The following is a 14,990-nucleotide window of genomic DNA, read 5'->3' as shown; positions in this document are numbered from 1 at the left end:
CTGGCAGAGGCCTTCCCAGCCATATTTTTCTGTTGCTGTATTTGCTCAAGAGCTATTACATCTCTCTCTTACAAGTAGGAAGGATGATGCTGATTTTGATCCTTTCTCCAGGCACAGCTTGATCTCTAGTAGCATATTTGGATTTCAAAAAGGCAAGATACTATAACATCCCAGGGCAGACCATTGACCAGAAACTGAACTAGACTAGCTTATAACTACTGTGGTTACAAGAACAGGTAGGAAGCTAGAAAGCCCGTAGCAAGTAACTTACTTCCAGACTCCCCAAAGCCTGCCTCCATTCAGCCAGGAGTGTGATGGAATACACTACTTGCTTGGATGAAAGCAACTCCAACAACACTCAAGAAGTTCGACACAATCCAAGACAATGTAGCCCATTTAACAGGCACCCCGTGCACAAACATCCGCTACCTCCATCACCAACACACAGTAACAGCAGTGTGTACCATCTACAAAAAGATTTTTCAAACTCAGGGTCGCGACTGGCAGGTGAGTCACGGGCGGGTGGTGGAGTGATCGGTCGCGGCGTTCCCGATTGCGGGAGAAGCGCCCGAAGGTGGCGACTGGCTTTTACAAATGCCAGCCACTTTCAAGAATGATGACCGTCCTGCGCACGTACAGATTCAGCAGTGCGCAGGCCGGGAGCCCAGTAGGGCAGGTCGCCGCCTCCTGACGTCAGCACGATGTCCCAGGACCAAATTTCTGTCAAAAAACAATGGGAGTCTTCCTGCATGAAATGGCAGCAGAGCGCATTTCACATGCCTGGCATGTACACGGATGCCATAAAGTACATCTGTGCTTTGAGATCGAAATCATGCAGGAAAGATTCCTCCATTTTGTAGTTGCCGGCAAGCAAGCCACAGGACTGTGAGAAGAACGGAAGATGTATTATTCTGTAATAAGGGAGGGCAGATACATAAATAGGCCAGGATCTCACTATTGAACTTGCCGGAGAGCGCTTCACAGGAGAGTACACGGCAGGACAAAGTAGTGCTGGCGTGAGCTGTAAGCAGACCTCCAGGACTCTGGTGAACGGCCGATAAAGAAAATTTGAAATTGTGAATAAAGCTATATAAAAATGATTTCTTGAGGGGTGGCTTTGGTAATTGTGCCAATGCAAATTAGAAAGCAAAGCCCTTGTGTGTTATATGAAGGGAAGTACGAGTAAATGAAAGTTTAAAACCCTCAAAACTTCAAAGGCATTTGTAGACTAAGCATGGCGGGTTAGAGGACAAACCTCTTGACTTATTTTCCAAGAATACAGTGAGAACTTAGACCGTCAGCTGAAGTCCTTAGCAGAAACATTGAATGATAAAGCAAGTGAGATTGTGAGGACCTAGCAGGCTCACCTGTTGTATTAAAGGTAAGAAATAATGGTGGGCCATGAAGGCCAGCCAGCGTGGGCCACGAAGAATGGCCAGTTTGTAAAATTGGGTCTCCGAGCGGAAAAAAGTTTGAAAACACTGATCTATAAGATGAACTACAGGAATCACTAAGGCTCCTAGGCAGCACCTTCCAAACCCACAACCACTCATCTAGAAGGCCAAGACAGCAGACTAAACCACCACCTGGAAGTTCCGCTCCAAGCCACTCACAATTCCTTCATTGCCACTGGGTCAAAATCCTGCAACACGCTTGTCAATAGCACTAAGGAGATCAAATGCAAACTACTTTGTGATTACACATGGACTGCAGCTGTTTAAGACGACAGCTCACCATCACATTCTCAAGGGCAAATTAGGGATGGGCAATAAATGTTGGCCTAGCCAGCGACACTCCCATCTCATGAATGAATGAGGAAAAGGCAAGGTTTATGCACAAGGTAGCATTCAAGGCATTGGTAATATCTTCACATGGGTAGATGATTGACTAACTAATAGGAAACAGTCTGATAGGTGGGTCTTTTCCAAGTTGGCAAACTGTAACTAGTGGGCTGCAGAATCTGAGCTAATTTTACCATACTAATGTCAAAGGTATTGTAGCCAAATCTATTGACAATACAAAGATAGGCAGGAAAGAAATTTAGGAGGATACAAAGAGTCCGCAAAGAAAATACAGATAGGTTGAGTGGGCAAAAAAATTGGCAGATGTATAATGTGAGAAGACGTGAAGCTGTCCACTTTGCTAAGAAGGAGAGAAAAATACATTGTTTAAATAAATTGCTTAAGGGTGCCCTTTCCAAGGACCGGTGCCGACCCAATGGGCCGAATGGCCTCCTTCTGCACTGTAAATTCTAAAATTCTACGAAATGGAGACAGTACAGAATGGTGTAGAACATAGGAATTTTAGTCTTCTTGCTGATAAAACCCCAAAAATTAACATGCAGCTACAGAAAATAATTAGGAAGGCCTTTGTTGCAAGGGGGTTAAAGCATAAAAATGCAAAGTCTTGCTTCAACTGAAATAAAAATAAAACACTGGAATAACTCAGTAGGACTGGCAGCATCTGTGGAGAAAGAAACCGAGTTAACATTTAAAGTCCAATATTAGGATAAATGATCGGCACAACATTGTGGGCCGAAGGGCCTGTACTATTCTATGTTCTCTAACTGCTTTGAAACTTAAGCATTCATTTCTAGATCGAAAATGCAAATGCAACATTGTTAGTTTTAACTAATGAATCAGGGAGTGTTTACCAGCATCGCTGCTGCTGTTGCTGCTGCCACCACCAAGGCTCGTGCTGCTCCGATTAAGGCCATTTGTTGCCATTGTTGCAGGTAGACCTATTCTTTCAGTTGGGCTCCCACTACAGCTATCATCCTGAATACCAGGAGGAAAGTTGTATCTTGCATCATTAAACTGTTCATCCTTAACATTGAAGGAAACAATTAATTACATTTTCCAGAAGTAACCAGCCGAATGATTGTTCATTTGAAAAAGACACAAGGATACAGAGAACAAGTGCTGTATTACAGTTAATAATGGACATTATAACTAGTGGCAGTATTGCTGGAAGTAGTTATTACCCAACAGAACAGTTTGATGGCAATTTGCATTTTTGACAGAGTCAACCTCTGATTTATACCAATTCATAAGAATTATGCTTCCCTATACAGTAGAACAAAAGCAATTGCCAGGGTGATTGCCCAAGGCTGCTTCAAATCTTTATATTTGGAAACAGATCATTGTGCAGGTAACCAAACTACTTCTCAGCCAGCCGAAGTGTACATTTTCACGATAGTTTTCTATTCTACACAGATTTCAAATGCATATTTTCACTCGCGCTGGGGGGGGAAGAGGAGGAGGAGGAGGAGGAGGAGGAGAAGGAGAAGAAGAGAGAAACTGAAGTTGGCAAGAGTAGATTCAAAACAAAACATTTTAGTACGATTTTAGTACTATAGCTAGTACGATATGTGCTGATGTTCTTGTTGGAGCAATACGCTAACCAATCTCTGTTCTCCCAGTCGACCTGTAACAACTTCTAATTATAAATGCAGCAGCTACAGCTACCAAAAATATAGCCGATTGTCCTCTTTGCCAATCATCCGCTCTTGTCCACGGTCTCTATTCTGTAGTCCACTTCCAGGCAACTACCTAGCTATGCAACCAAACATTGGAAATACTCCAGCATTAATTCAGTTCCTTGCTGGCGACTTTCAGTGACTGGGATGTGCCGAGTAGTCGCACATCAGGTGGCTCTCCTCTGGAATAAAAGAAATTAGGCACTTTTGGCTGAATTTAGCCCAGAAAATAAGACTCATTCATCCCCTCACCTACAAAGACAGAGATCAAAAGTATGCCAGGAAACAGGAGCTCGAAAAGCCACAGGGAAGCCAGAAAGGGCAGAAAAGGGTAGGAGCAGCTAGCGAGTGGGTCGGTAGATCAAGGTGGAGATCCAAATGGCGGTCAGGGTGGCAGAGGTGCTGGCTGCCTTGCAGACGATGCTCGACGGGACAGGAAGGAGGCTGGAGGCCCAGGGGAAAACCATCTAAGAACTCGAAAAGGCATCAACAGACCAGAGCGCCCGGATTGTCACCCTGAAGACCTAGATAAAGAGGTTGGTGGAGGCCCAAGGGAGTCTGAAAGGGAAGGTTTAGGACAAGAAAACTGATCCAGGCGACAAAACATTTGGATAGTGGGTCTGCCAGAGGAAACTGAGAACAGGGACCCAACTGACTATGTGGCCCAGATGCTGGGCAACTTGGTTGGAAGGGACAGCTTTCCAAGCTGCCGGAGATCGATGGGGCACACAGGTCACTCTGACCAAAGCCCAAGGCCGGGGAGCATCCGAGGGCGATAATAGCCCAGCTACACAGGTATCAAGGCCAGGACAGGACCCTGCATTAGGCTTGGCAAACAAAAGCAAGCAGTTGGGTATACCAGGACATTGGGGAGAACGTGGCAAAGTGCAGGGCTGAGTGCACACACGCGAAGACACAGATTGGGGCAGGGGGTGGGGAGAACGGATGGGCAGAGAGGTGGATGGAGGGAAGAAATCAGGACAACAGGGGGAACATAGCGTTAAGGATGGGACAAACCTACCATTCCTGCTACGGTGCTACGGGACGTGATTTGGGGGGGGGGGTTTGGAGAACAGGACTTGAACTGTGTACAGGACCCACTGACGGACAAATCAAACGCCAGAATGGAGAAAACGAAAGGCACAGCTAGGGGACAGGAAACATTTATGGAGCAGATGGAGCAGTGAAACCATGGCAGTTGATGCACCCGGATGAGAAGTTCCCGTTCTTCTCACCAGTACACAAGGTCTACACCCGCATCAACTTCTTTGTAGTGGGGAAATCGGTGCTTCCAGAACTAGTCAGAGCTCCACACTACATGGCTGTGAGATTGGAGACTGGCCGTGCCCAGCTCCATCTTTTGGAGGTTGGACATGACCCACTTGGCCAACAAGGCCTTCTACCAGAAAACATCACAGGCCACAGGTGAGTATGTCATGAACAAGCGGAACGGGGAAGTCTCATGCTCCACGTTCTGGGAGGCACTGAAGGCTGTGATTAGGGGAGAAATTATTGTCTACAAGGCTCGTAGAGATAGGGAAGAGGGGGCAGCTGGGCAACAACTGATCGACTCCATACTGGAGGTCGACAGCAGATACTCCGTGGCCCCAAACATCGAGTTTCTGGCGGAGAGGAAAAAGCTACAAATGGACTTTAACCTGCTATCCACCGGGATCAGAGAAGAAGAGAAAGTCAAAAAGGACCTACTGAGATGGGACTCACTCCCACTCTCCCTGGCAGGGAGTGTACAGATGATCAAGATGAACATGCTGCCCAGGTTCCTCTCCCTGCTCAGATCCATACCGATCGACATCGACAAGCCCTTTTTCCAAGCTCTAGACAAAATGATTATGGCGTAACAGTATCACAAAGGAGAAGAAGCATGGGAGGGCTGGCCCTCCCGAACTTGCAAGAAGTGCACTCAGCAGCCATGGCCGAGACAATGATGGCATGGGTGAAGGAACCAAACACTGAATGGGTGATACAGCTTCCTGTTCAGGAACGATCCTCCAGACCCTCGCCCCCATCCCCGCCAACAAAACACTTAACAGTGGTAGTAGCAACCTTGCGAACCTGGAATCAGATGAGGCAGCACTATGGTCTATCCGAAGTGTCCACCATGGCCCCATCTATGGCAACGACAGGTTTGCACCAGCTATACTCGACACCACCTTTAAGAAGTGGAGGCAGGAGGGGGGCGGTCAGAGGAACCCCAGAGGAACTAATGGAGAGACTGGAACTACCGAACAGACAGGAACACCGATATCTACAAAAACTATCTCCACAAGGAGACAAGGTACCCAAGATGCACAATGTTGGAGGAGGTACTGGATGCTGACAGTCTGGGAAAGGGGAACTGCGGGGATACGTATGGACAACTTTAAGAAAGGACATGCTCCCTACTGGACGAAACAAAGGGAAGAGCTAGGGACGGAAATAAGGTGGGGACTCTGAAATGAAGCACCGAACAGGGCCAACTCCACCTCCTCTTGTGCAAGGCTAAGCCTCATACAGCCAGAAGTGGTGCACAGAGCACACCTGACAAGAACCCGAATGAGCAGGTTCTTCCTGGAGGTGGAGGATAAATGTGAATGGTGCCAGGGAGGCCCGGCCAACCACTAATTGCCCGCCAGGGACCAGAGGGCTCAAAATCAGCAGACAACAGGTTGGGAAGAGCAGAAAAAAGGGAGGGGAGGCCAAGCAACAGGGAAAGGGGAGGGAGGATGGGGGGGGGGCCCACAAACACCGAACAACCACCCACGGTGAAGTAAAGGGTATCGGACCAGCCAGAACAACATATGGGGAAGAGGGCAGATGCCCTTGCTTCTCTAATTGCCCGCCAAGGGACCAGAGGGCTCAACATAAGAACCCTAAAAAAATCAGCAGACAGGGAAAGGGGAGGGAGGATTGGGGGGGGGGGGGGGGGGGGCAGCAAGGCCCACAAACACCGAACAACCACCCACGGTGAAGTAAAGGGCCTAGAATAAGATCCAGAAACAGCGAGAAAAGGTGGGTGGGTTTGGGGCGCTGAAAAGGAACTGTAACCATCTCATCTATCTTTAACGAATATATTGTAAAAATGTAAACTTTAATAAAAATATATATTTAAAATTCAGTTCCTTGCTAAAAGACTCGTCTCTTCAATGGCTCCATCTACTAAATATATACCCATTATGCCCTGCTTAATCGAAAACAAAATGTCAAGCACCATATTTCGGCCAGCACCAAAACTGTTACTTCTACAACACTGTCTGCCTCCTCCCACCATAGCTGCAGTAGTAATCCACACATTTTTTACCTTCACATTCCATTTCATTAACGGTTTTGGCAGTTTCCAATTGCCACCAACACTCACTCATCCAAAATTCCATGATCGCATCCTGTTCTATTGCTTATTCCAATGCTTTTTGACTCATATTTGCCCTTCATTCAATGCATCTAATTTAAAATCCCCATCCTATTAAGATAATGATAAATTATTTCTCTTGAGTGTTGAGTCTGTGGAACTCTTATTTTTCGGATGTGGTAGAGACAGGGTTGTCAAATATCTTTAAGGCAGAGGCAGGTAATTTTATTTTTAACTAACAAGCAAATCAAAAGGTTATTGGACATAGAGAGGAACATAATGTAATTAGCCGTGATCTTATTAAATGGCAGACCAGGCTCAAGGGGGTCAAATGGATTATCCTGCCCCTCATTGGTTTGTTCATAAATCCTATCTTCCAAATGTATCCATGACCGTACTTCTGCAAACCCTCTCCAGCCGTTATTATATCTCGGCCTCCTTTTCTTCAAACTCTGTGCATCTTCCCTTTTCCTGACGTCACCAAAAACACCAAGAGCATTCATCTATTTAGATTCTACTCAGCATGAACTTCACTTTCTTCCTTCCCTCCTTTAAATGCCTTTTCAATACCCAGGCAATTAACAATTTAGATGCTCTCAACTCTCTACATTTTATTCCTCAACACTTGAGATATTCCTCCATATTACATCAATCATGTTTATTACTACTCAGATAAAATTTTATTTTACAAAGCTTTGTATGGAGTGCATTTTCTAGTTCCTGGTCAGACCACAGATGGAATTTATGTAAAAGAGTAGAATATGTGGAGTAGAGAGTCTCTTCACCCTTGAAGGAGATAGCATCTGTACAATGTCTCCCCAATGTCAACATTCATAGCACCTCAAATGTGCCACAGCATCTAAATGGAAACTACGTCAAGAGCAGTACCTTTAGGCAAATCAATGTTGCATTACTGCTTTGAAAGTACTCCATAGATATACGGTAGATGAGAGACACTATTTCCCCTGGTTGGTGAGACTATGTCCCCAAGGCTTAGACTAAGTGAAGTCTGACATTTCAGGAATGAAATTAGCAAAAACTACTACATGCAAAGGGTAGAAGTGGAGCTTTCACAATTCACAATTAATACCATATCAACTTTAGTTTTAAAACTGAGGCAGATAAGACTTTTGCTAGCTCACGGTAGTAAGGACCAATCCATGATCCCACTGTCCTCACCAACTACTATCCTATCTCAAAACTACCTTTCCTCTTCCAAGTTCATAAACATGTTGTTGGCTCCCAAATCTCAATTTCACTGTTGTTCATTAGACTGCTTATTCAACACCCAGCATCGGACGAGCAGAAATTTCCCAATCAACGATTGAAACGACAGAATCACTTGTTTTGTTTCCCAATCCAAAATCCATCCCCAGCTAATGGCTCCACCCTTCTCCCTGGTAGCAGTTTGAGATTATGAGCTGGTCTGGTTCACAACATTGCTGTCACATTTCACTGAGGGACTTTTGACCTCGGATTCACACCATCACAGACTGCCTATTTGCATGTCCGTAACATTATCTGACCTCACCTGCCTCAGCTCATCCAATACGTAAACTCACATTCTTGCCTTTATTATCTCTCAACTTAACTTGTCCAATGCAATGCTGGCAGGTCTCCTTCATTCTACTCTCCGCAAACGTGAAACGATCCAAATCACTGTTGCTTACATCTTACCTTGTACCAGGTCCCATTTCCCCAACCTCACTGACTTACACTGGCCCCCCGTCAAGCAAAACCCAGATTTTAAAATGCTCATCCTGGTTTTCAAATCTCTCCAGGGCCACACCCATCCCCATCTCTAATTGCCTTCAGCACAATAAATTTCTTCTCTTCTAATTTTGGCCTCTTGAGCATCCTCACTCCATGACTATTGGCCGTGCCTTCAGTTGCCTGGACTACAAGCTCAGGAATACCTTCCCTTCACCATCCAGCCTCACTACCTCTTTTTCCTCCTAAAAGACACTCTTTAAAGTACATCCCGTTGTCCAAGTCCAGTGACATAGGTGCCCAAGAAGTACCTTAGGAAGTCTTATTACATTAAAGGTGCTATATAATACAAGTTGTTACTGATATGGCTAATGTAGCTATGTGGACATAGGATGGAGATCAGCCATGATCTAAACTTTTAAAACATTATTTCATGTGGTGCGGGCATTGCTGGCTAGGCCAGCATTTGTTGCCCATCCCAAATTGCCTTGAGAAAGTGGTGTTGAGGTGCTTTCTTGAACCACTGCAGTACATGTGGTGTAGGTACACCAGCAATGAAATTGAAGAGTATCTGGCTCGAGGGGCTAAATGAGCTACATAGTCATGTTCAGGCCACGCACATCTACTTTGCTGAAGGGTAAGACCTGCTCCTTCACCTCCCCCCTCCTCACCATCCCAGGGCGTAAACACTCTTTCAAGAGATGATGTGTAGATGCCGGCATTGGACTGGGGCGGGCACAGTAAGAAGTCTTACAACACCAGGTTAAAATCCAACAGCTTTATTTGGAATCACTAGCATTCGGAGCGCAGCTCCTTAAATCAGGTGATGAAGATAGTAATTCCAAATAAACCTGTTGGACTTTAACCTGGCGTTGTAAGACATCTTACTGTCTTTCAAGTGAGGTAGTGCTTCACGTGTACCTCCTTCAATCTGATCTATTGCATTTGCTGCTCCCAATGTGGTCTTCCCTACATTGGAGAGACTAAATGCAGACTGGGTGACCACTTTGCAGAACACCGTTGGTCCATCCACAAGCAGGACCGAGACGTTTTGTCGCTTGGCATTTCAACTCCCCGTCCTGCTCATGTCCTGCAATGTCCCGGTGAACCTCATGGCAAACTGGAGGAGCAGCACCACACCGCATCTTCCGATTAGGCACTTTGCAGCCTTCTGGACTTAACATGGAATTCAATGATTTCAGACTTTGAACTCTCTTCTCGACCGTCACCCCATTTTTATTTCTGGCAATTTATTTTCATTTCTTCCATCGATCTGTTTTTCCTCACCATTGTTGCCCCCACCCCGGCTGTCTGTTGCTTGTTCCTAGTTGCCCTTTGACACACTACTTACCTTTGTTCGGCCATTAACACATTCTAATCTCTATGTGCCACTATCAGCACCTTTCTTAGCCTTAATCACTGCCATTTACATTCCCTTTGTCTTTCTGTCCACGTCAATCTCCATTTATTGCTGGCCCTCTATTCAGCTCCACTGTTCCACATCCCCCCCCCCCCCCCCCCCCCCCCCCCACCAACAGTATAAATCTGACCCCATTTCCAGTTCTCTCCAGCTATGATAAAGAGCCATTCAGACTAGAAACTTTAGCTCACTTCTCTGACCACAGATGCAGTCAGACCTGCCGAGATTGTCCAGTACATTTTGTTTTTGTTACTTGGTTTTACAAACTGGTTCAAAAGGAAACCAATGAAAAAGGCAGCTATAAATACTCGGGTCATATGAACCCTTAATGCTTTTGAATCTCCTTTCTGTATCAGCTGATGTTACAGTTACTCATGCATCACATTCATTCGGCAGCAGCCAGAAAGCAATCAAATTGCCAAAAGGCAGGGCACTGCTGAATTGCCCAAGTACCTTGGACTAGCTTCTCTCTGTCCATCCATCAGCATTGAGGTGATTGTCAAATAAAAAGCCAAAAAAAGTAGTTTTGATAGCCTCCCTTCCCACCAATTCAGCTGCAGCAAGCTGTCCACACTTTGTTGATACAACCGCACATTCGCAGTCTGACAATGAGCAATATGACAGGAGGTCAATTAATCATATTGATGTATTTTTAGAACAGATATTTTACAAGATATTCAAAAAATTTTAAAGGGGAGATGTTGCCAACCGCACAGAGGAGCTCCAATATGTAGACAAGGGTTAAATGTAGTGGCCAACTGTACAAAATTCCCACACGTAATAAAAGAGTATTTTTGTACCCACAAGAGTTGCCCTTGATAGAACACAAATACCATTTTGTTCTACATGTGAAGCTAATCACCTTTCTGCTTGAAAATCATGAATCTTTCAGGTATACTAAGTTTTCCTCACTCTCAAAATGGCAATAATTTACACCTCTGACTCACCCACAATGATTATATATATGAACTTGCTACTATAAATTTGCATTCATAAGACTGGTGGTCACAATTCTCAACAATGGTGTCTACTGACTTCTGAAATAATTTCCCTATGTTACCACTTTCTCAAAGTAAATCCACTAATCAGTGAGCATAGATGGTGTCTAACCTCATCGTCAGAGTAGGAGTATGCTGATGCTACAGCTCCCCACATCTTGCTGGCAACATTTGCTGCTTGTTTCATGCCCGACTTAAGTACATCCATCTTGGGTCCAGAGAGCAGATTGTCAAATTTAAATCCTGAAATTGATGTAACAATGGACCCCAAGGAGCCATGCTGGGTGTTCCGCACTAAGGCAGTTAGTGAAGCTGAACGCACTTTCTGTGAAACAGGTTTTTGCATTTTTGGCTGGCCAGTAAATGTTTTCGACCTCGACACAGATTTAGTTGTTGTTTGTACATCTTCTGGTGGAACAGGGCTAGATGGAAGACTTGATCTCCTTTCTGATGGATGAGTTTGTGTGCCATCACTATCACCTGATGCTTTCTCTTCATTCTCAGTCTTGTGTAGTTCCATACTGGCTGATTTATTTCCCAGGGGGCTCTTAAGATTCATATACATTTCAATTTCATCAGCAAGGTTTCGAGACACAACCGGTGGTACATTCTTCTCCTCTACTTTAGCGGGGATTTTCTTATCAGTTTCGGAGACCAGCAATGATAATGGGTCAAAACCTATCTTAACATCTTCTCTTTCAACAGGCTTAATTGCAGGCTGCATACCAGTCCTGTTCTGCATGGGATCTTCAACTTGATTTTCTTCATTAGTTGGAGGAATAAACTCTGGGTCAACCTGTAGGCCTTCCATTACAAACACCAAATTTTTGGACATCGCTGTAGGTTCAGTATCAGCAATATGTTTATTTGATGTTTCGCATGGGGTTGAGTCTCTGTTCTCTGAAACATCCAAGTATTTGTCAACGGTAGTTCTGCTGTTATCACCTTGACACTCTCCTGTTTGATTGGATGAGTGATCCAAGATCGGAGAGCTCTTCATCTTTGATGGGTCTTTGGTGCTACACAGAACAGCAGCCAGGATCTTAGCATCAGCACCCATCGTCTCAGCTATTTCATTTGGATCAGTTTCAAGGCTTCCCTTTTGAAGTAACATGTTAGATCGTGTATCAGCACTGAAACTGCAGCTCCTTTCTGCCCAGAACTTTGGCCGCTGCTGGCTTTTCTCGCTGTTTTTCCTGTGTGCTCGTGTTGGGTCCCCAACTCCATTACCATCTTGATAATGGGCATTATTTACCAGGAGTAAGTTAGCCAAATCACCTAGAATTGAAAAGATAAATTAATAGCCACAAGTCAGACAGCAATTATTCCCTCATTTCAAAAAATGAACAACTGTGCCACAAGACTAAATAACAGTAGAGGTATGAAGAATCGCTATTTCAATTAAAAGGTAAGGCTCAAATATAATATGTGGAGTGGCTAGTCTTAGTCAGAACAAGTACTTTAGCCAATATATAAACTATCACAGTAATCAGGAGAGCCTCATGTCTGGGGCACTCACTAAATGGTTTGCATCACAGCAATACATTTAACACAATTCTTCATGGCAAATAATCTGACCTCAGCCACATTTCAAAGGAAGCAAATGTAAGGAGGGTGAAGTGAGATAAGAGGAGATAGAAAATCACCTTAAGCTAGTCTTCTCATGTCCTAGGTTCAAGAGCATTCCCGGCAGAAGACCAGGAGAAAATTGAGAGAAAATAGGGAGCAAGAGGACATAAGCAAACACAAAAAAAAAAGAAAATCACAAATGAATTATTTTCTACTACATTTGAAGCAAATTTGGAAGATGGCATTTGAAAAGCAATAACCGACATTCAAGAAATAGTTTTAAAATTTGACACAGTAGGACTTTTGATTCAGTCAGAAGATCATGAGTTCAAGTCGCACTCCAAAGGATGGAGCGCAAAAGCCAGGCTTCTACTTCAGTGCAGTACTAAAGGAGCACTACACTGTTGGAGGTGTCAACCTATGGATAAGGTGACATCTTTCCCTTCCAGGTTGGCACAAAATATCCCACAGTGGTTTTCTAAAAATAGTAGAATTTTCTTCCCGTGTCCAGGGTAATATTTATTTATTTTTTTTAAAAGATAAATTTAGAGTACCTAACTCATTTTTTCCAATTAAGGGGCAATTTAGCGTGGCCAATCCACCTATCTGCACATCTTTGAGTTGTGGGTGCGAAACCCATGCAAACACGGGGAGTATGTGCAAACTCCACATGGACAGTGACCCAGAGCCAGGATCGAACCTGGGACCTCGGCGCCGTGAGGCAGCAGTGCTAATCACTGGGCCACCTGCTGCCTCTGCAATATTTATTTCTGAACCAACAGCAAAACAAATATTGTAGGCAATAACACAACCATTGGCTGTCACCTTTCCCCATGGAGCAACAGTAAGTAATTTTAATAACTTCATGGGCTTTGGGATATTCCATTATTTTGAAAGTCATTATGGAAATACACATGTTTTTTCAAGATCTCACATAAATTACTGTTTAACTGCCATTCTTGTTTACCCATTCCTGTTATCTACCAGTTAACATATCACAGGATTCAGCTGCCATGTCCTTATTAATTTTTACATTCTGCAATTATATTTACTTGGGAGAATTTGACCAGTTTCAAGAGTCTGAAAGATAAACTTGCAGGACATGGGATCCTTGCGAGCCACAAACGGTTCCTGCTGACACTTCCTCAGAGAGAAATGTTGCATATATTAAAGACTCAGTGGAAATGGTATTAAACTTTCTTTTTCAATATGATATCCCAAGTTTAAAAAAAACCTTTTCCATATTCTTGTTTCAGTAGGTAGAAGCAACATTTCTCCAATTATTACAGGAGTTCAATATTTAAATTTCAATAGGTTTCAATTGATAACAGGTGGGGGAAAAAATATCCTATGCATTAAGTCTATGATAGGTTCGGTTTTCATTACGTTTGGTGCACAGAAGGTGGTTTTCTGCAAAATACTGCAGCAAATAAAGTGGTCACATTTTGCAGAGCTGTTGCTACCCTATGCTCAGTTTAGGCATTCATTCAGAAGTAGCTGCAAGAATTGGAATTAAACTCCAGCAGAAACAATAATTTTAAAAATATTTTTCATTATAAATTGAGTTCCCAATTATTGGTTTCCATTTAAGGGGCAATTTAGCATGGCCAATCCACCTACCCTGCACATCTTTGGGTTTGTGGGGGTGAGACACATGCAGACACGGGGAGAATGTGCAAAAACTACATGGACAGTGACCCAGGGCCGGGATCGAACCTGGGTCCTCTGCGCCATGAGGCAGCAGTGCCAGCAGAAACAATATTAACTAAAATTGACCCTTATGGAAAAAGGGATGAACTTGCTTTTTCATACAGCATCTTTATAATGTCCAAAGTACTTAATAAACAATTAAATATTTTCTGGCCTGATGACTTCTAGTGGCAGCTCTCATTTCGAGGCGTTTTTTTCGGTCCTTTCCCCCCCATTTGCTGGGTGGATGTTTTGGTGGGAAAAGGTGGTGGAGGAAAGTAAAGCTCCACTGTGTTGTTGGATGGATCCGCGGACCAGAAGTGGGTCGAGAAGGAAGGAGCTGTTGGAACAAGAGATTCTTCGTGTGCTACAGGTGAAGATGGTGAAGGTGAAGGCTCGGCCGTACCAGCCCATGGTGCTCCTGGAGACAAAATGTGAGAATTGTTGGGATGCCAGACGATATCGAGGGAGCGGACGCTGGCTCATATGTTACCAAAATGCTGGAGCAGCTGATGTTGCCAAAATGCTGGAGCAGCTGATTTGGGGGGGGGGGGGGGGGGGGGGGGTTGAGCGAGCAGGTGGTTAGTGTAGTACAGACGGATGGGAGTGTTTTGTTTAGGGTGGGGTGGCTGCTGACAAAGGTCAGGTTGCTGTGGCGCACTAAGAAAGGAGGTGGTGACGATGGACATCCAAGGGTGGGCCTGAGGAGGTCGCATAACATGGGCCGGGGGCTGGCTCAAGAAGGGATATGGTTGATTGGCTGGGGAAGGGGCCAGACAA

At 44.5% G+C, this 14,990-nt stretch overlaps 1 protein-coding gene across 9 annotated transcripts in view; it reads right to left on the bottom strand.

The window, feature by feature from the left end:
• The window catches only part of dennd4c (DENN/MADD domain containing 4C), a 228,185-nt gene that overhangs the window by 38,084 nt on the left and 175,111 nt on the right, over nt 1-14,990 (bottom strand). For 8 of the 9 annotated variants that reach the window (XM_038804599.1, XM_038804598.1, XM_038804597.1 and 5 more), the window contains 2 exons: nt 11,065-12,230; nt 2,654-2,825 (listed from right to left, as the gene is read on the bottom strand). In XM_038804599.1, coding sequence (XP_038660527.1) covers nt 2,654-2,825; nt 11,065-12,230 — 1,338 coding nt within the window. The remainder of the gene's footprint in view (nt 1-2,653; nt 2,826-11,064; nt 12,231-14,990) is intronic. The other variant, XM_038804600.1, reaches the window with a different exon arrangement.

The sequence above is a fragment of the Scyliorhinus canicula genome, chromosome 8 (assembly GCF_902713615.1).
Source record: "Scyliorhinus canicula chromosome 8, sScyCan1.1, whole genome shotgun sequence".
NCBI classification, from domain to species: domain Eukaryota; kingdom Metazoa; phylum Chordata; class Chondrichthyes; order Carcharhiniformes; family Scyliorhinidae; genus Scyliorhinus; species Scyliorhinus canicula.
Note: the sequence above shows the minus strand (reverse complement) of the source record. Positions and strands in the feature narration are given on the sequence as shown.